This window comes from Bufo gargarizans, chromosome 5, assembly GCF_014858855.1.
Source record: "Bufo gargarizans isolate SCDJY-AF-19 chromosome 5, ASM1485885v1, whole genome shotgun sequence".
NCBI lineage: Eukaryota > Metazoa > Chordata > Amphibia > Anura > Bufonidae > Bufo > Bufo gargarizans.
Window position 1 is genome coordinate 241733591 of NC_058084.1, and position 21936 is coordinate 241755526.

The 21936-nt window shown below is 44.2% G+C and overlaps 1 protein-coding gene across 1 annotated transcript in view; it reads right to left on the reverse strand.

Moving 5' to 3' along the window:
* Nucleotides 1-6768: 6768 nt before the first annotated feature.
* The window catches only part of SPATA48 (spermatogenesis associated 48), a 77594-nt gene continuing 62426 nt past the window's right edge, over nucleotides 6769-21936 (reverse strand). Inside the window, exon 9 of the mRNA XM_044295268.1 lies at nucleotides 6769-7280. Within this exon, the coding sequence (XP_044151203.1) occupies nucleotides 7160-7280 (121 nt within the window). The 3' untranslated portion in view covers nucleotides 6769-7159. The remainder of the gene's footprint in view (nucleotides 7281-21936) is intronic.

Sequence of the window (21936 nt, forward strand, 5' to 3'; positions counted from 1 at the left end):
CATATACGCAACCGTCGTGCCCTCCCAAAAGGTAGATTCGACCCACACGTATATATTGATGCAATCGGGGTCCCAAGAGGGGTCCCTGATGAATTCAAGGCCAGAGGTCAAGTGGCAGCAGGATTTGAATCCATAATTCCCCACATAATCAACAAAAATGTAGACTGGATCAACTATATTTACTATAATCAACAAAGGTTTGTAAACTACACCAGGCATGCGTTACAGGGTGTAGCAGAACAGTTACAGGCAGATTCCATTATGACATTTCAAAACCGCATGGTACTCGATATGATACTTGCAGAAAGAGGTGGTGTCAGTAAGGTATTGAAAGACCCCTCATCCTGCTACACGTTCATACCCAACAACACCGGCCCTAATGGTAAGGTCACACTGGCAATAAAGAAACTCGAGGATTTATCAATCGAGCTCAAAAGAAACTCGGGTATCAGTAACCCTTGGGATCAGTATTTTGGCTGGTTCACTACCTGGAAACAGGCACTTGTACAGTAGGGAATCATTATCCTGATAATAATTATAGTAATAGCATTAGTTGCCATGTATACGTGACATACCATGTGTACGGAAACTGATAATGAAAGGAGTATGTCATTTTATGAAACTATGCTGCCTAATCCTGAACAACTCACCTGAAGGATATAGAAAATATCTGGCGGTATACAGGGAAAAGGTCAAGGGTAAGAACCATATTATCTAAGAAATTTGGTTCTAAAGAGGGGATTGAAGGCAAATGTGACTCCATGTTGTCTTCCCTATGATGTACAGAATTGTTATAATATCTCACCTACGCACTTCACATCCCCCCGCTGTGAGTTAGGTTCACTTATCTGTCTCAGGACAGATTCTGGGAATCTCCCAGAATTAGAACAAATGTTCTAATTCACTCAGGGTCATTCGGCACAACTGCGTACGTTCTTATATGTGACGTATTACATACCCATAAAAGGGATGTTCCAGTGGTATCTGTATGGGCGTCAATGTTTATCATTTATGATTGGTTTAACGCTGTTGTTGTGCAAACTTTTCTGCTGCCTATATAAGGCCAAGCTATAGCATAATAAAATTAAAGTGTTTCTCAGTGATGTGTGTGTCTATTATTGCCAACTGAGAAACATCTCTCCTGACGTCAGTGTCTCAAACCAAGGTTGTCGTAGAGGTCCAGAAAGGTCCAAATCCTTTCAGTGACCCCTAACTCACCTAGCACTGGTACCTGGCTGTCCTGACGTCCCTAGACGGGCTGCTAACCCGTACGCCGATCACGTGCCTCGCCCCTGGATTACTCTGAAATGAGCCCTAGGTAGTGAGTAGGACCGTGGGAGCTCTACTCCTCACCACTGACACCTAGGGTAACAACAGAGAAAGGACAAACGCCACAAACAATCCCATAAGGAAGACAAACAGGAGAGAACCGGAGATCCAACAGCACCAATTCCAACACCTCCATAACTCCACCAGAGGTCAGAATAGAAGATCTGGAAGGAAGGTCTATCTCTGGCAACAAGGGAAGCAGAAAGGGAGAATATATAGTAGCTGAAAAGCTACAGATTTCTAACTGGGACAGAAGGGATAGCAAACCTAAGCAGGGATCAGGAGATACAGGTTACACCTATGCCTTTGACTCATTGCTTCTGCTGTTCATTCTCACCTTCTATAGCAAAGAAACGGCCTGTCTAGCTGCTCTCTTAACACTGCTATCCTGTAGCTTCCACCAATACTGTGCCTGCTGCTGACCCCATTACTGTACCAACAGAGTTGCCCAATGACCCCAAATACTGTAGTATCAAAATAAAAGTGCCCAAGGGCGCTGAAACACAAGTAGAAAATGAAAGGAACCAATGCAGACTTTAGGCATCAAACCCCAGATGAGAGCCTAAAATAGCTTCAACTACAGAACATAGACCCCAGGCATATGTAAAGGCACTTTAAGATAAGTATTTAAGTTATTTTATAATTAGTCATGTAGACTAATGTTTGCCTTATTTTAACATACAGCATTCACAGAGGAAGGTGTCAGATCACTGATGCCTAGTTAGAAGAGGAGAGTGTGTTGTGATGTTAGATTACTGATGTAAGGTTGTATTGGAGCATGACATGGAGTAGTGATATTGCGGTGAAGAGGAGAAGATTGATGAATGATCTATAAATGCATTGGGGAAGGATAGTGAATTAATTTTATGGATGGATGGTGACTGTTGCTGTGAATAGTCCAGATCTTTCACCTATAGAGAACATCATAAAGAGGAAGGTGCAGCAAAGAAGGCCCAAGACGATTGAACAGTTAGAGTCCTGTATAAGGCCTCTTTCACACTTGCGTTGTCCGGATCCGGCGTGTACTCCACTTGCCGGAATTACACGCCGGATCCGGAAAAACGCAAGTGTACTGAAAGCATTTGAAGACGGATCCGTCTTCAAAATGCTTTCAGTGTTACTATGGCACCCAGGACGCTATTAAAGTCCTGGTTGCCATAGTAGTAGTGGGGAGCGGGGGAGCAGTATACTTACAGTCCGTGCGGCTCCCGGGGCGCTCCAGAATGACGTCAGAGCGCCCCATGCGCATGGATCATGTGATCCATGCGATCACGTCATCCATGCGCGTGGGGCGCCCCGACGTCACTCTGGAGCGCCCCGGGAGCCGCACGGATGGTAAGTATGCTGCTCCCCGCTCTCCACTACACTTTACCATGGCTGCCAGGACTTTAGCGTCCCGGCAGCCATGGTAACCATTGAGAAAAAGCTAAACGTTGCATCCGGCAATGCGCCGAAACGACGTTTAGCTTAAGGCCGTATCCGGATCAATGCCTTTCAATGGGCATTCATTCCGGATCCGGCCTTGCGGCAAGTGTTCCGGATTTTTGGCCGGAGCAAAAAGCGCAGCATGCTGCGCTATTTGCTGCGGCCAAAAAACGTTCCGTTCCGGAACGGAAGACATCCTGATGCATCCTGAAGGACGGACTGTCCATTCAGAATGCATTAGGATAATCCTGATCAGTATTCTTCCGGCATAGAGCCCTGACGACGGAACTCTATGCCGGAAGAAAAGAACGCAGATATGAAAGAGCCCTTAGACAAGAATGGGAGAGCATTCCTATTTCTAAACTTGAGAAACTGGTCTCCTCGGTCCCCAGACGTCTGTTGAGTGTTGTAAGAAGAAGGGGAGATGCCACACAGTGGTGAAAATGGCCTTGTCCCAACTTTTTTGGGATTTGTTGACACCAATTTCAAATTCTGATTCAACATATTTTCCCCTTAAAATGGTACATTTTCTCAGTTTAAACTTTTGTTCCGTGATTTATGTTCTATTCTGAATAAAATATTAGAAGTTGGCACCTCCACATCATTGCATTCAGTTTTTATTCACGATTTGTATAGTGTCCCAACTTTTTTGGAATCCGGTTTGTACAAATACTACCATATTAAACTGCAGTTCCATGCGCCATCTGCTGGTTACAAATCCAAATTGCACCCGGAACTTTCTTACTATTCTTTTTCGCTTTTCATAGCTAATGAAACGGGATATCGCTCTGCGCTCCTGCAATTCCACTGTGAGCGGTAGCGATGCTACATCTGTATGTCTAATAACCATCCTAAAATTTAGCTTTTAATATTGATTATTTAAAAAGTGTCAATCTGACCATAGAATAAAGAAAACTCAAACTATCAGTTGTGTGGCTTCCTTTGTTATCAGATTTAAATAGACAGCACTGTTAGTGGCACGGTCTGGCAGCTGCGAGGTGGCTCCAGACCCTTCCCATAAATTATCATACTGACTTTGCAGTAACAATACACTGCGCCGAGCATGTGAAGCACTTTATTAACTATCAATTGTTATTTATCATTCGTTTGGAGAGACTATAAAGATCCAATAGACTCTGACCCATTGGTCAAATATAGGGAATTTTTTATTTTTATTATATTTTTATATATACTGTATTTATGTATTTTATGGATTTTAGCTATGCATTATAATATGTCGGAATAGATAGTTTTATGCGTTACAATAAATATATATCGTTGTATCAAAACTCTCAGTGTGTAATCCAGGTGTTGGTGTGCCCTACTGCTTTATATTTTTTGTTACAAATTTTTAGAGGAGTGGGTGAATCCTCTTGTAGGAGCACCCATACCATTCTTGACTAGTAGGTGAGCACTCTCTAATTTATACTTTCACACTAGTGTTAAAGGTTTCCGGTATGGAGTTCCATCATAGGGGCTCAATACCGGAAAAAAATGCATCAGTTTGATCCCAATGCATTCTGAAAGGAAAGCAATCCGTTCAGTATGCATCAGGATGTCTTCAGTTCAGTCCCTTTTATGGTATTTGGCCAGAGAAAATACCGCAGCATGCTGCGTTATTTTCTCCGGCCAAAATTCCGGAACACTTGCCGGATCCAGCATTAATTTCCATTGAAATGTATTAATGTCGGATCCGGTACCAAGTGTTCCGGATGACACCAGAGAGACGCATCTGGTATTGCAATGCATTTGTTAGACGGATCTGCATCCGGATCCGGAAACAAATTATATCTGTTTGCATACGGATTTCTGGATCTGGCAGGAAGTTCCGGCAACGGAACTGCCTGCCGGATCCTTCTAACGCTAGTGTGAAGGTACCCTAAGTTATTCTTCCGCTAGAACAAATATATTATTAAGATAAGGTATTCAATTTATTGATCCACTTACTTCATATTTATAATCATGTTTATTTATTCAATAATTAGTACTAGTATATAATCTCATTCCATGATTTTTGTATTTATTTATCTTGTAAATTTTTAACCTCATTTTAATAAACTAAAAGGGGAAGGAGAAAAGAAAGAAAGGGAAAATGGAAGGAGGGTTGGGGGTCCGTCTTTTGTCACATTATTTAGGTAGTATCTTAGTCTGATATTCATAATGGCACAATCACCAATGAGCTTCCATGTATACGGCACAACATGGCCCTGTTGTGTGTACCTAAATGAAGCAAGCTAACAGTGAAGAGCTCCTTTGTCCTAAGATTCCTGACAGGACAAAGGTACCAGCAGAATCATAGGCACCTTTGACGAAGCTTATAAAGAGATTCAAGCTATTCTACAGGCCTCTTGGTCGATTTTGAAATCTGATCCTGACATCGGCGACCTTATACCAAATCACCCGATGGTAACATACCATCGCAGCTGGAACATACAGTATGTGATTGTTTGGTTCACAGTTTATACCAACACAGTTACACGGCTGAAACACAACTTGACAGGTACCTTCCAATGTGGCTCCTGTATTGCGTGCAAGAATATTATGAACGTCTCACTATTTGTGAGTTCTGTTACAAGCAATCGGTATGACATCAGGTCCTTCATAAATTGCAAAGCAGTAGGGGTCATCTATTTGATTTCATGCCAGTGTGGGAAGCAGTACATTGACAAAACTAAGCATGAATTGCATAGAAGAATTGGGGAACATCTCACTGATATCAGGAATAATAGAGAGACAATGGTGGCGCTCCACGTATGGAATCACCACAAGGCCAATACTGCAGTTATTAAGTTTCAAGGCATTGAGCAGAATAAGAAACCCACTTGGGGAGGTGACATTGATATGATGCTACTACGCAAGGAAGCCTTTTGGATTTTTACATCGCAAACAGGAAGTCCTAATGGGTTAAATGAGGCAATCTCATATGTTTTGCTTCATTTAGGTACACACACCAGGGCCATGTTGTGCCGTATACATGCAAGCTCATTGGTGATTGTGCCTTGTGTCATTCCTGACACATTACTATCCCGTTATCTGAGGGCATTATGTGGCCCTCAGGGAGGCACATTACTCTGATCTCGCTGTTATTAATGCAGCAGTGACACTGTCACACTATTGCAACTTTTGTGCGTTGAGTCAGGATTGTTATTTAAATCGTTTGTTGGCCTTTTATTTCATTAATTTTGCATGGGTTACCTGTTTGAGGGAGTATATGCATCGTCCAGCAGGCATAATAGGCCATATTATAATTTCTGCTTGTTGGCAGCTCCTGTATGGCTTACATCCTTCCTTTGAGTCATCTCACTGTAGGGCTGATATCTTATTTTATATTTACTCCTCAGTCACTGTGAGTTCTGGTGCGCCTCCTCAGGGGTGGGGCTAAAACTATAATTACCCGGCGTTCAGCCGTCAATGCACGGCCATCACAGTGCCGGGGTGTCCTGCACATTATCAGTGGTGGACAAATCTACATTTTTAGCCACCTACTGTAGTTCTGCTCCTCATGAAGCGTGGGGTCTCAGGCACGTGGAAACGCGTCAAGTAGGCAATTTCTTTACCACTGGTCAGCACATTAGGCATCCTTAGTGCTACCAGTGTTACCAGTGTGTCAAGCAGGGATTAAGGTCTGTTGCTCTTGGCAGCATATAGCTACCACAGGTCTGCACCTCATGAGGCTGTGATCCCAGGCAGCAGTATATTATTAAGGTCCCACTGAAACATGAGTGTGGACACTGGCGGACTAACTATATGAGATTCAAAGAGGCACGATCCCTTCCTTCAGTGGCTTAATTTACACTTAAGCGTTGTACTTAGTGCACTGCATGTACCATTGTGCACTGATCATTGTACATACGCTTTGTACAGATAAGGGCTACAAATAGAGTTGTCATAGCATCTATGATAGATTCTTTGTGAAGCAGAAAGCAACAGTCTGCAGGATACAATGAAAGTGAAAGCTGTTGAGGAAAAACTATTAAAAATGTTTAATAAAGACAGCCCAAAATGAGTGGAATGTAATGATAAAAAAGAAATGCCCCCAAGGGTGTCCATATAATCTTATGATTGGTTATGATAAGGAAAATATATTCATTTATCAAACTGATGTAAAGTACCCATAGAAATGAATCAGATTCAACCTTTAATTTTTGACTGCTCCTTTAGAAAATGAAAGGGGGGATCTGATTGGTTGTTATGGGCAACTAAGCCAGTTCTACTTTACATAAGTTTGTTAAATTACCCTACTAGTCTTTAGAATAGACAAGTAGGTAGTGTTTTTTTCATTTTCCATCCTTCTTTAGCTGGTGTGTGGCTGGTTACTATTTTTTTTATATTTTATTTTTCACAAATTTCACCAGCTTCCCACCAGATATTAGGTATGTGGCCATTGTTCAGTTAATCCGGTATTTTACTGAACATTTTCTTTCTCCACCTTGTTGAAAGGATTACATGGCGACACAGTGGTAACCATTCTGGAAAGAGGTCCTTGGTGTTTAAAAGCAGTCCCAATTCTACTTCCTGGAAAAGATCTGGAGACAGAAACAAAGAAGATTTTGAACTCTTATATCAACTTCTTTTCATTTTCCAGGCTACAACAATTAAGGGTGAACGCAAAAAAAACCTACAAAATGGTATTATATATGGTTGTTCTGAGTAATTTTCTTGCTGCTGAACTAATAATTTGTACTCAAAAGGAACCTGTGATCAATATCATTCAGCTCTAGCCATTAACAGCATAACAGTCTCATAATCCTAATGAATTATGTTGTACGGTGTTTGTACTTTTTAGAAAAAAAACAAAAAACTTTCAGGACCCTGCGATATTCAATTTTTGCATTTTTGTTTTTCACTCCCCGCATTCCTGGAGCCATAACTTTTTAACTTTTCTGTACACAGAGCCATATGAGTGCTTGTTATTTGCAGGACAAGTTCTATTTTTTAATGGCACCATTTAGGTACTATTGCATACAATGTAGTGGGGAGCTGGAAAAAAAATCCAAATGGGGTGGAATTGGAAAAAAATGCTATTCCAGCGGAAAATGTTATTTTTTTTCCTTACAAAGTCTCAAATTCGACTACCTTGTGTAAAAAAATAAAATTTTACATGAACTCGCCATGCCCCTCATGAAATACCTTGGGGTGTCTTCTTTCCAAAATGGGGTCACTTGTGGGGTATTTATACTGCCCTGGCATTTTAGGGGACCTGAAGCGTGAGAAGTAGTTTGGAATCCAAATGCGTAAAAAATGCCATGTGAAATCGTAAAGGTACTCATTGGAATTTGGGCCCCTTTGCGCACCTAGGCTGCAATAAAGTGTCACGCATGTGGTATCGCTGTAATCAGAAGAAGTAGGGCAATGTGTTTTGGGGTGTATTTTTACATATACCCATGCTGGGTGAGGTAAATATCTCTGTAAAAGACAAACGTTTCCCATTTTTTTAATACAAAGTTGTCATTTTACAGAGATATTTCTCTCACCCAGCATGGGTATATGTAAAAAGACACCCCAAAACACATTGCCCTACTTCTCCTTAGTACGGCGATACCACGTGTGACACTTTTTTGCAGCCTAGGTGCGCAAAGGGGCCCAAATTCCAATGAGTGCCTTTTAGGAGGGCATTTTTAGACATTTGGATTCCAGACTTCTTCTCACGCTTTAGGGCCCCTAAAATGCCAGGGCAGTATAAATACCCCACATGTGACTCCATTTTGGAAAGAAGACACCCCAAGGTATTCCGTGAAGGGCATGGCGAGTTCATAGAATTATTATTATTTTTTTGGGCACAAGTTAGCGGAAATTGTTTGTTTTTCTCACAAAGTCTCCCTTTCCGCTAACTTGAGACAAAAAGTTACATCTTTCATGGACTCAATATGCCCCTCAGCGAATACCTTGGGGTGTCTTCTTTCCAAAATGGGGTCATTTGTGGGGTGTTTGTACTGCCCTGGCATTTGAGGGTCTCCACAATCATTACATGTATGGCCAGCATTAGGAGTTTCTGCTATTCTCCTTATATTGAGCATACGGGTAATGAGATTTTTTTTTTCCCGTTCAGCCACTGGGCTGAAAGAAAAAATGAACGGCACAGATTTCTTCATTCGCATCGATCAATGTGGAAGAAAAAATCTTTGCCCAAAAATGTGCAAAAAAAAAAAAAAAAGGAGGGGAAAGGTGTCTGCCAGGACAAAGGAGCTCCGCCGAACATCCAAACCCACTCAGCCCGTATGCCCTGGCAAACCCAATTTCTCCATTCACATCAATTGATGTGGGTGGATGAATAAATCATTGCCGGAATTTTTTCTTTATTTTATATATTTTTTATATACAAAGTGTTTGCCAAAGCATATGAACACCGCACCTCAGCTCATAAGCCTCGGCAAACGTATATTTTTTACTGCAGAAGAGAAATCTCGTCTTGCAGCGCCGCATATACCGACTTTTGTGTAATCTGACAGCAGCGCAATGCTTCTGTCAGAATGCACATCAGTGCTGCAGCTGGTTGATCGGTTGGTCCACCTAGAAGGTAAAAAAACTAAACAAAACAAAAAAAAACTGGCTGCAACGCAATAAATTTATTAACATTAACTTGATATAATATTTGAAATAGAACATTAACTTTTCTAAACTTTTGGAACGTTAACTTTTTTGCTTACCTGTGATTTTTTTTGTTTTGTTTTAGTTTTTTACCTTTATAGGACAAACTTCTCCTTCCCCATGGGACAATGTGCAAAGCGCAAATCCATGGGACAATGTGCAAAGCGCAAATCGCTCAAAGATGTGGCGAAGTGCGTTATGCACTTTGTCCCAGGTAAAAGGAGACGTTTGCAGCAGCTGTGTGAGTGAATGGGCCCTAATAGCCCTGTGTGCCTGTCCTGGTGAGATGATCCCTATGCTAGGTGTACCTGTGTGTGTTACTTCCGGAAACACTCCCCTAAGCATAGGGCAGGGTGGTCAGGACAGTAATAGCGGGTGTCACGCCTTTTTCCACTCCTGCTACAGACACGACATCTTTTTCGGGGTGACGGTTGGGTTGAGGTACCAGCAACGACATTGGGGAAATGTCGCTCGTGTAGACGGCTAACTACACTGGTGGATGGGGCCACGGAACCTCCTGGGTACAGGAGGTTCTCGATGATCTCTTTCTGAAATTTGAGGAAGGATCGTGTTCTCCCAGCCTTACTGTAGAGAACAAAACTATTATACAGAGCCAATTGAATTAAATATACAGACACCTTCTTATACCAGCGTCTGGTTCTGCGGGAAACTAAATACGGAGACAACATCTGGTCATTGAAGTCCACCCCTCCCATGTGAAGGTTATAGTCGTGGACTGAGAGGGGCTTTTCAATGACACGGGTCGCTCGCTCAATTTGTATTGTCGTGTCTGCGTGAATGGAGGAGAGCATGTAAACGTCACGCTTGTCTCTCCATTTCACCGCGAGCAGTTCTTCGTTACACAGTGCGGCCCTCTGCCCCCTTGCAAGACGGGTGCTAACGAGCCGTTGGGGGAAGCCCGCGCGACTAGTTCGCGCGGTACCACAGGCACCAATCCGTTCTAGAAACAAATGCCTAAAGAGGGCCACACTTGTGTAGAAATTGTCCACATAAAGATGGTACCCCTTGCCGAATAAGGGTGACACCAAGTCCCAGACTATCTTCCCACTGCTCCCCAGGTAGTCAGGGCAACCGACTGGCTCCAGGGTCTGATCTTTTCCCTCATAGACACAAAATTTGTGGGTATAGCCTGTGGCCCTTTCACAGAGCTTATACAATTTGACCCCATACCGGGCGCGCTTGCTTGGGATGTATTGTTTGAAGCCAAGGCGCCCGGTAAAATGTATCAGGGACTCGTCTACGCAGATGTTTTGCTCAGGGGTATACAAATCTGCAAATTTCAGGTTGAAATGGTCTATGAGGGGCCGAATTTTGTGGAGCCGGTCAAAAGCAGGGTGGCCTCTGGGACGGGAGGTGCTGTTATCACTAAAGTGCAGGAAACGCAGGATGGTCTCAAATCGTGTCCTGGACATAGCAGCATAGAACATGGGCCTGTGATGAATTGGGTTCGTGGACCAATATGACCGCAATTCATGCTTTTTAGTTAGACCCATGTTGGGGAGAAGGCCCAAAAAAATTTTTATTTCGGAAACGTGGACTGGTTTCCACCGGAAAGGCTGGGCATAAAAGCTTCCCGGGTTAGCGGTTAAAAATTGTGTGGCATACCGATTTGTTTCTGCCACAACTAAGTCTAAGAGCTCCGCAGTAAAGAACAGCTCAAAAAATCCCAGGGCCGAACCGATCTGAGCTGTCTCAACCCGAACTCCAGACTGGGCGGTGAAAGGGGGAACTACAGGTGCGGCTGAAGTTGGGGACTGCCAATCAGGATTTGCCAGCACCTCAGGGATTCTAGGGGCTCTACGGGCACGTCTTTGCGGTGGCTGCGACGGGGTCACTACTGCACGTGCCACTGTACCAGCTTCAACTGCCCTTCTGGTGCTCGCTACTTCACCATGTTCTACGGCAGTGCTGGTACTTGGTCCAGGAAGGGCTGCGCTGCTGGTGTATGCCTCACCACGTAATCCGACAGCACCAGCCCCACTCTGCTGCTCTTGAAGCGGATCCTGCGCAACCTGCGGTCTAGCGACACGGGGCCGGGTACGCCTGGTGCTATCAGGGACCTCAGCCTCCTCGTCCGAACTTTGGGTCAGAGAGCCACTGCTTTCTACAGGTTCGTATTCTGACCTGCTAGATTCATCAGATGAGGGTTCCCATTCCTCATCCGACTGGGTCAGAAGCCTGTAGGCCTCTTCAGAAGAATACCCCCTGTTTGATATTTGGGCAACTAAATTTAGGGGTATTCCCTGAGACTACCCAAGAAAAAAAAGCAAGCCTGTCTTACAAATGGGAGGCTAGCGAAGTACCGGAGGCCGCTGCGGTTGATAAAAAATATCAAAACAGATTTTTTTTATCGCCGCAGCGCGTGTAAAGTGAATGTGCAGTGATCAAAAAATAATAATTTTTTGGCACTGCGGTGGGGCGGGCGTGGGTGAACGCACGTGTGGGCGACCGATCAGGCCTGATCGGGCAAACACTATGTTTTGGGTGGAGGGCGAACTAAAGTGACACTAATACAATTATAGATCTGACCGTGATCAGTTTTGATCACTTCCAGATACTATAAAAGTACAAATGCTGATATCAGCGAATAACGGACTGCGGTGCGGTGGGCTGGGCGCTAACTGATCCCTAAACTACCTAACCAAGGGGCCTAAACTATACCTAAAACCTAACGGTCAATACCAGTGAAAAAAAAAAGTGACAGTTTGCACTGATCACTTTTTTCCTTTCACTAGTGATTGACAGGGGCGATCAAAGGGTTAATTGGGGTTCAGGGGGGTGATCTGGGGCTAGTATGTAGTGTTGGTGTACTCACTGTGTAGCCTGCTCCTCTGCTGGATCCAACCGACGAAAAGGACCAGCAGAGGTGCAGGCCAGCCATATAACAGATCATATTTACAAATATGATCTGCTATGTGGCTTCTGATTGTTTTTTTTTTTAAATCAGCAACCTGCCAGCCGCGATCATTGGCTGGCAGGTTGCTGACGAAATACTCCTCGACGAAATGCCGGCCCGCGATGCGCATGCGCGGGCCGGCTGTGACCGAAATCTCGCGTCTCGCGAGATGACGCACGGATGCGTCCAGGAGGAATAAATCAACCACCTCCCGGACGCATCCGTGCGTACAGCGGTCGGGAGGTGGTTAAACTAACCTAAACCTAACAGTCAATACTGGTGAAAAAAAAGTGACAGTTTACACTGATCACTTTATTTCCCTTTCACTAGTGATTGACAGGGGTGATCAAGGGGTTAATTGGGGTGATGGGGGGGGGGTGATCTGGGGCTAAATGTGTTGTGCTTGGTGTACTCACAGTGATCTGTGCTCTCTGCTGGGACCAACCGACGAAAAGGACCAGCAGAGGAGAACAGCAGCCATTTAACACTTTATATTTATAAATATAATGTCTTATATGGCTTGTGATTCGTTTTTTTAAAAGTCACCTGGCAGGCTGGTGACGAACTCCTTCTGCGTCTTGCGAGATAACGCATCGATGCGTCTAGGAGGAATAACCTGGCCGCCCACAGGAAGCATCCCTGTGTTAGGCGGTCGGGAGGAGGTTAAAGTTACGTATTACCGTTAATAAATGTATACTCCTCTGAGCGTCGGGGAGGGGGATCTGTGGATGGCACTGTTTAGGAGGGATCTGTGGATTGCACTGTATGGGGGAGGGGATCGGTGGATGGCACTGTTATGGGTAGGGGGATCTGTGGATGGCACTGTTATTGGGAGGGGGATCTGTGGATGGCACTGTTTAGGGGGGGGATCTGTGGATGACACTGTCATGGGGTGGATCTGTGGATGACACATATAGCATAAGATGCTATATAGTGTTATCCATAGATCCCCCATAGCACTGCTATCCGCAAATCCCAGTCAGTTCCCTGGACTGGAGAAGATCTTCTTGAAGACAGGGAGGGCTGGGCATTCAGGGGTAGTCTTATACGGCGAGTATAGCCCAAACCCTATATTTTAAATGGAAAAGTTGGGGGTTGTCTTATACGCCCAGTCGTCTTATACGCCGGAAAATACGGTATGTCTTTTTTTCAACCGTATTAACTATGTAACTATTACTGGGAGGGGCTGGTGATGATCCAGCAGTCATGGTTCATATCGGAACCAATAACAAAGTTAAAGGTAGGTGGAGCGTCATTAAAAATGATTATACGGATTTAGGTCACAAGCTTAGGGCAAGGACCTCAAATGTAGTGTTTTCCAAAATACTCCCTGTACCACGAGCAGTGGCGGATTACAATAGGGACGTTCGGGTTGGCAGCACCGCTGGGGGGTGCAACGCTGACCCGAACGCCCACATACTGCGGCGGGGCACGGGAGCGCATAGCTCCCTGTCCCATCGCCGATCACCGGCATTCACCGCATAGGCTTCAGGCCTTGTAGGCCTGAGACCTATGCAGTAGTGAAATCCCGGCGCAGGCGTGCGTGATGACGTCATCGCGCGCCTGTGTCGGGATGCAGCACTGTGACGCGCCTTCCTCTGCGAGCAAGCGCCTGGCCCTGGACATAGGTGAGTATTTATCTTTTCATTTTTTGTTCATTTTTTATGTTTTTATTTCATTTGCCTACACAGGAGGACATATTTGGGAAGATAAATCGATTACATGGGGGGGGGGGGGGGGGGGGAATGTGGGGGCTGTATGGGGCCAAATTATTATGGGAGGGAATACTATGTGGGGGCAAATTACTAGATGGGGCAGTGTGGGGGCAAATTACTAGATGGGGCAGTGTGGGGGCAAATTACTAGATGGGGCAGTGTGGGGGCAAATTACTAGATGGGTCGGTGTGGGGGCAAATTGCTATGTGGGGGCAGTGTGGGGGCAAATTATTATGAGGGAATACTATGTGGGGGCAAATTGCTATGTGGGGGCAGTGTGGGGGCAAATTGCTATGTGGGGGCAGTGTGGGGGAAAATTATTATGAGGGAATACTATGTGGGGGCAAATTACTAGATGGGGCAGTGTGGGGGCAAATTGCTATGTGGGGGCAGTGTGGGGGCAAATTATTATGAGGGAATACTATGTGGGGGCAAATTACTAGATGGGGCAGTGTGGGGGCAAATTATTATGGGAGGAACTACTATGTGGGAGCAAATTTCTATATGGGGGCAGTGTGGGGGAAACTATTGTGTGGGGGAAATTGCCATGTGTGGACAGTGTGGGGTAATTTCTATGTGGGGGCAGTGTGGGGTAATTTCTATGTGGGGACAGTGTGGGGTAATTGCTATGTGGGGACAGTGTGGGGTAATTGCTATGTGGGGGCAAATTACTATGTGGGGGCAGTGTGGGGAAAACTATTGTGTGGGGCAAATTATTATGAGAGGGAATACTATGTGGGGACAAATTACTATGTGGGGGCAAATTATTATGAGAGGGAATAATATGTGTCGACAAATTACTATGTGGGGGCAAATTATTATGAGAGGGACTACTATGTGGGGGCAAATTACTAGATGGGCAGTGTGGGGGCAAATTGCTATGTGGGGGCAGTGTGGGGGCAAATTATTATGAGGGAATACTATGTGGGGGGAAATTATTATAAGAGGGACTACTATGTGGGGCAAATTATTATGAGAGGGACTACTATGTGGGAGCAAATTACTAGATGGGGCAGTGTGGGGGAAAATTATTATGAGAGGGACTACTATGTGGGGGCAAATTTCTATATGGGGGCAGTGTGGGGGAAACTATTGTGTGGGGGAAATTGCCATGTGGGGACAGTGTGGCGTAATTTCTATGTGGGGACAGTGTGGGGTAATTTCTATGTGGGGACAGTGTGGGGTAATTGCTATGGGAAAATTGCTATGTGGGGGCAAATTACTATGTGGGGGCAGTGTGGGGAAAACTATTGTGTGGGGGCAGTGTGGGGAAATTGCTATGTGGGAACAGTGTGGGGAAATTGCTATGTGGGGGCAAATTACTATGTGGGGGCAGTGTGGTGGAAATTACTATGTGGGGGCAGTGTGGTGGAAATTACTATGTGGGGGCAGTGTGGTGGAAATTACTATGTGGGGGCAGTGTGGTGGAAATTACTATGTGGGGGCAGTGTGAGGCAAATTACTGTGTGGGGGCAAACTACTATATGGGGGCAGTTTGGGGGAAATTACTGTGTGGGGGCAAATTACTATGGGGGATTACTATGTGGGGGCAGTGTGGTGGAAATTACTATATGGGGGTGTTGCTAATGGGGGGGCACTGTAGGGGCAATGCTATTATTTCTGGGGACACTATAAAGGGATTATTGCCTGGAGCACAATAGAGGGTGGTATTATTACTGGGGGCACTCTAGGGGACATTATAACTGCTGTAGACACTATAGGAACATTTGGGGTAATTTATCAAACTGGTGTAATGCAGAACTGGCTTAGTTGCCCATAGCAGCCAATCAGATTCCACCTTTCATATTTGACAGCTCTTTTGGAAATCCAGTTCTAATTTACACCAGTTTGATAAATTACCCCAATTATAGCTATCAGGGTCACTATTTTTTCAGCAGTATAGTTCCTGGGGCATTGGGGAGCACAACGGGCACAGTATTGGGGGTGGCAGGATGACACTGTGGGGACACCAGGATAGGAGGTTGATGGAAATCTTGAGAAATCTAACGTGTCTGTGTTACAAACTGTAGAGACGAGATGCGGCTAAAAGAATTTGCCATGGTAGTCTGGGTCAAAGGGAGGAGAAGAGGAAAGAGAAGGTCTACATGACTGAAGTCACTGGATGTAACAGGTATGTGGTGCTGTATTCTCCTTCATGTCTTTTTTATTACAATTATATGTATTTTAAATTTGACGACCACATTTTTCAGTTTAGGACCCAATTTGGGGTATTTTTGAAGATGTCATATGGCCTAAGAAGAGACTGTGGCGCCCAAGTTGGGTAGACAGCCCCGGGCCTATCATGCACTTAATCCGCCCCTGACCACGAGCCACATAAGAAAGGCAGCGGGAGATTAGGGAGGTAAACAAGTAGCTCAAGAACTGGTGTAGGAAGGAGGGGTTTGGGTTCATGGAGAACTGGGCCGACTCTGTCAGCTACAGGCTGTATCAAAGGGATGGGCTACACCTTAATGGGGAAGGGGCATCTGTTTTTGGGAGAAGATGGCTAGAAGGTTGGAGGAGTGTTTAAACTAGGGAAAGCAGGGAGGGTAATTACATTATAGGAGGATAGTGAAGACAGAGACCTGGGGCCAGGTAATGGAACTGGGGGAGGAATGGAAGGAGGGACTAGAACAGTTAATAAGGAAAGGTGTAGGGTAGAAAATATACATAAACCTCTTAATTGTATGTATAGTAATGGCAGAAGCCTGACTAATAAAACTGGACAGGAATTAGTGACGTGTGAGGAGAAATATGACATAGTGGGAATAAAAGAGATGGCTGGATGATAGCTTTGATTGGGCGGTTAACATACAGGGTTACAGTCTGTTTAGAAAGGATCACCAAAACAGGAGAGGGGGGAGGGGTCTGCCTTTGTGTAAACTCCTGTCTAAAGCCCACACTCAGGGAAGATATACGTGAGGGACATGAACATGTGGAGCCACTGTGGGTAGAAATAAATGGAGGCAAAAACAATACTAAAATACTAATAGGAGTTTATTATAAGCCACCTAATATACCTGTCACCGTACCTTCTGTGACAGAGGTTAGAAGATCGGAGAGACTGACTGCACGTGAGGTTAAGGCTCCATTCACACGTCCGCAATGTGTTTTGCGGATGCACGGAGACACGGATCCGCAAAACACGGAAAGCGGCAATGTGCGTTCCGCATTTTGCGGACCGCACATTGCCGACATAATAGCATATGCCTGTTCTTGTCCGCAATTGCGGACAAGAATAGGACATGTTCTATTTTTTTGCGGAAACGGAAGCACGGATGCGGAAGTGCGGATCCGCAAATGTGGATGCGGACCGCACATTCCGTCCCCATAGAGAATGAATGGGTCCGCACCCCTTCCGCAAAATTGCGGAAAGGATGCGGACCCATTTTGCGGACGTGTGAATGAAGCCTAACTGACAGTCTATTGATTCTCAGTGTTGTGATTTGGTAATGACCACACTTCTGGTCAGGTGCAGCCCATGGTCATTACTGCATTCCCTACTTAGTTTGGTCTCACACTGCATACCATGCGGTTGATATTATCTGCTTGGATTTGAAAGAGTTGGTGTATGGACCTTACCTGTGTTCCTGCTCATCCATTTTCTATAAGATAAGTTGTACTGCTTTTTGTATTTGGTTGTTCCCCTTTGCTTGTTGTTACTAGATCTCAGGGAGACGCTGGTTTGTTCACCTGGGATGGAACTAATTGTCTCATTCCCTGCCACTACCTAGGGCATTTCGGGGCTCCTAGAGTCTAGGTTCCGGCGTATGTATTTTCCCACCTTCAGGGTCTATATATACTGAAAGGAGTCAGGGCCAGGTTTAGGGGTTTCCTAGGAGGTGACCATTTCCCTCTCCCTAGCCTTGAGAGCTAGTTCTGTGTATCTCCCCTCCCCTGTATTTGTGACAATACTAGAGTCCATAGAAAATATACTTCTAAACGAAACAGACGAGGCGGAAAATGATAATGAGGTCGTCAACTACCCAGATGTAGACTGGGAAACTGAAACCTGTACACCTCAAAAAGGAAACAGGTTCTTGGCAATAACCAAAGACAACCAACTGGTTCAAGACCCGACTAGAGGGACAGACATACTGGATTTAGAATTAACCAATAGACCAGACAGAACAACAGATGTGCAGGTTGGGGGACACCAGGGAAATAGTGACCATAAAGCAACAACCTTCCATTTGTCATTCATGTGTTTTTTAAGGAAGGAACTAAAATACCAAACTTAAAAAAAGCAAATTTTGCCCAACTAAGAGAGGCCATAGGCCTAACTAACTGGGACAAAGTCCCTAAAAATAAAAATACAGCCACAAAATGGGATATTTTTAATAGCATCCTAAATTACGGTAAGAGCAGTGAGACTATGGAACTCTCTTCCTGAGGAGGTGGTGATGGTGAATTCACTAAAAGAGTTCAAGAGGGGCCTGGATGTATTTCTGGAGTGTAATAATATTACATGTTATAGTTACTAGAGAGGGGTTGTTGATCCAGGGAGTTATTCTGATTGCCTGATTCGAGTCGAGAAGGAATTTTTTTCCCCTAAAGTAGGGGAAATTGGCTTCTACCTAGTTTTTTTTGTTTTTGCCTTCCTCTGGATCAACTTGCAGGATAACAGGCTGAACTATATGGACAGATGTCTTTTTTTTCGGCCTTATAAACTATGTTACTTTGTTTTATGGGACAACACTGATGATATGACACTTTGATATAATGGAAAATAGTACAGCTTGTAGAACTGTGTAAATTTGGTGTGCCCTCAAAATACCTCAACACACAGCCATTAATGTCTAAACCGCTGGCAACAAAATTGAGTACACCCCTAAGTGAAAATGGCCAAATAGTGCCCAAAGTGTCTCTTGGGCATGGATTTCACTAGAGCTTCATACGTTGCCACTGGAATCATCTTTCAATCCTCCATGACGACATCACAGAGCTGGTGGATGTTAGAGACCTTGCGCTCCTCTACCTTCCATTTGAGGATTCCCCGATGCTCAATTGCGTTTAGGTTTGGAGACATGCTTGGCCACTCCGGTACTTTTACCCACAGTTTCTTTAGCAAGGCAGTGGTCGTTTTGGAGGCGTGTTTTGGGTCGTTATCATGTTGGAATACTGCCTTGCAGCTCAGTTTCCAAAGGGAGGGGATCATGCTCTGCTTCAGTATTTCACAGTACATGTTGGCATTCAAACATATTTGTCTTTGAACTCCTCACCTGGTTTCTGTCACACACGCTTGACACCATCTGAACCAAATGAGTTTGGTCTCATCAGACCACAGGACCTGGTCCATTAATCCATGTTCTTAGTCTGCTTGTTTTCAGCAAACTGTTTGCGGGCTTTCTTGTGCATCATCTTTAGAAGAGGCTTACTTCTGGGACAACACCCATGCAGAACTATTTGATGCAGTGTGTGGCGTATGGTCTGAGCACTGTCAGGCTGACTCCTCCACCCCTGTAACCTCTGCAGCAATGCACTCATATGTCTATTTTGAATAGACAACCTCTGGATATGACGCTGAGCACGTGCACAAAACTTATTTGGTCGACCATGGCGCGGCCTGTTCTGAGTGGAACCTGTCTTGTTAAACCGCTGTATGAAGCTCAGTTTCAGAGTGTTGGCAATCTTCTTATAGCCTAGGCCTTCTTTATGTAGAGCAACAATTCTTTTTTTTCATATCCTCAAAGAGTTCTTTGCCATGAGTAGTCATGTTGAACTTCCAGTGACCAGTATGAGAGAGCGTGAGAGCAATAACACCAAATTTAACACACCTGCTCCCCATTCACACCTTAGACCTTGTAACACTAATGAGCCAAGTGACACCAGGGAGGGAAAATGGCTAATTGGGAACAATTTGGCTATTTTCACATAGGAGTGTAATCACTTTTGCTGCCAGCGGTTTAGACATTAATGGCGGAACGGAATGGACAGCCTTTGACCAGCTCAGCTCCCCTAGCTTAAACACCCTTAATGACCAGACCACTTTTTACAATTCTGCACTACACTACTTTCACCGTTTATTGCTCGGTCATGCAACTTACCACCCAAATGAATTTTACCTCCTTTTCTTCTCACTAATAGAGCTTTCATTTGGTGGTATTTCATTGCTGCTGACATTTTTACTTTTTTTGTTATTAATCGAAATTTACCAAAATTTTTGCAAAAAAATGACATTTTTCACTTTCAGTTGTAATTAAAAAAAAATAAAAAATCATCTATATATACATTTTTCTCTAAATTTATTGTACTGCATGTCTTTAATAACAAAAAAAATGTTTAGGTAAAAAAAAAAAAAAATGGTTTGGGTAAAAGTTATAGCGTTTACAAACTATGGTACAAAAATTTGAATTTCCGCTTTTTGAAGCAGCTCTGACTTTCAGAGCACCTGTCATGTTTCCTGAGGTTCTACAATGTCCAGACAGTAGAAAACCCCCACAAATGACCCCATTTCGGAAAGGAGACACACTAGGGTATTCGCTGATGGGCATAGTGAGTCCATAGAACTTTTTATTTTTTGCCACAAGTTAGCGGAAAATTATGATTTTTTATTTATTTATTTTTCCTTACAAAGTCTCATATTCCACTAACTTGTGACAAAAAATAAAAACTTCCATGAACTCACTATGCCCATCACAAAATACCTTGGGGTGTCTTCTTTCCAAAATGGGGTCACTTGTGGGGTAGTTATACTGCCCTGGCATTTTAGGGGCCCTAATGTGTGAAAAGTAGTTGAAATCAAAATGTGTAAAAAATGCCCTGTGAAATCCTAAAGGTGCTCTTTGGAATGTGGGCTCTTTGAAAAGTTTCACACATGTGGTATCGCCGTACTCAGGAGAAGTTGGGCAATGTGTTTTGGGGTGTCTTTTTACATATACCAATGCTCGGTGAGAGAAATATCTCGGCAAAAGTCAACTTTTCCCATTTTTTTATACAAAGTTGTCATTATAGAGAGATATTTCTCTCACCCAGCATGGGTATATGTAAAATGACACCCCAAAAAACATTGCCCAACTTCTCCTGAGTACGGCGATACCACATGTGCGACACTTTTTTGCAGCCTAGGGGTGCAAAGGGGCCCAAATTCCTTTTAGGAGGGCATTTTTAGACATTTGGATTCCAGACTTCTTCTCACGCTTTAGGGCCCCTAGGGCCAGGGCAGTATAAATACCCCACATGGGACCCCATTTTAGAAAGAAGACACCCCAAGGTATTCCGTGAGGGGCATGGCAAGTTCATAGAAGTTTTTTTTTTGGGCACAAGTTAGTGGAAATTGATTTTTTTTTCTCACAAAGTCTCCCTTTCCGCTAACTTGTGACAAAAAATGTAATTTTATATGAACTCGCCATGCCCCTCACAAAATACCTTGGGGTGTCTTCTTTCCAAAATGGGGTCACATGTGGGGTATTTATACTACCCTGGCATTTTAGGGGCCCTAAAGCGTGAGAAGTCTGGAATATAAATGTCTAAAAAAATTTACGCATTTGGATTCCGTGAGGGGTATGGTGAGTTCATGTGAGATTTTATTTTTTTGTCGCAAGTTAGTGGAATAGGAGACTTTGTAAGAAAAAATGTTTTAAAATCAATTACCGCTAACTTGTGCCAAAAAAATGTCTGAATGGAGTCTTACAGGGGGGTGATCAATGACAAGGGGGTGATCACCCCCTGTAAGGCTCCATTCAGGGGTCCTTATGTGTTTTGCGGATCCACGGATCCATGAATCGGATCCGCAAAACACATACGGACGTCTGAATGGAGCCTTACAGGGGGGTGATCAATGACAGGGGGGTGATCACCCATATAGACTCCCTGATCACCGCCCTGTCATTTGTGTGCAGCCGTTTGACTAAAAAACAAACTTTTATTGATATGCTAATGAGCCTCTAGGAGCTATGGGGGCGTCTTTTCAGCACCTAGAGGCTCGGTCTACTCACACAAAATGCCGCCCAGCGCGTCCCT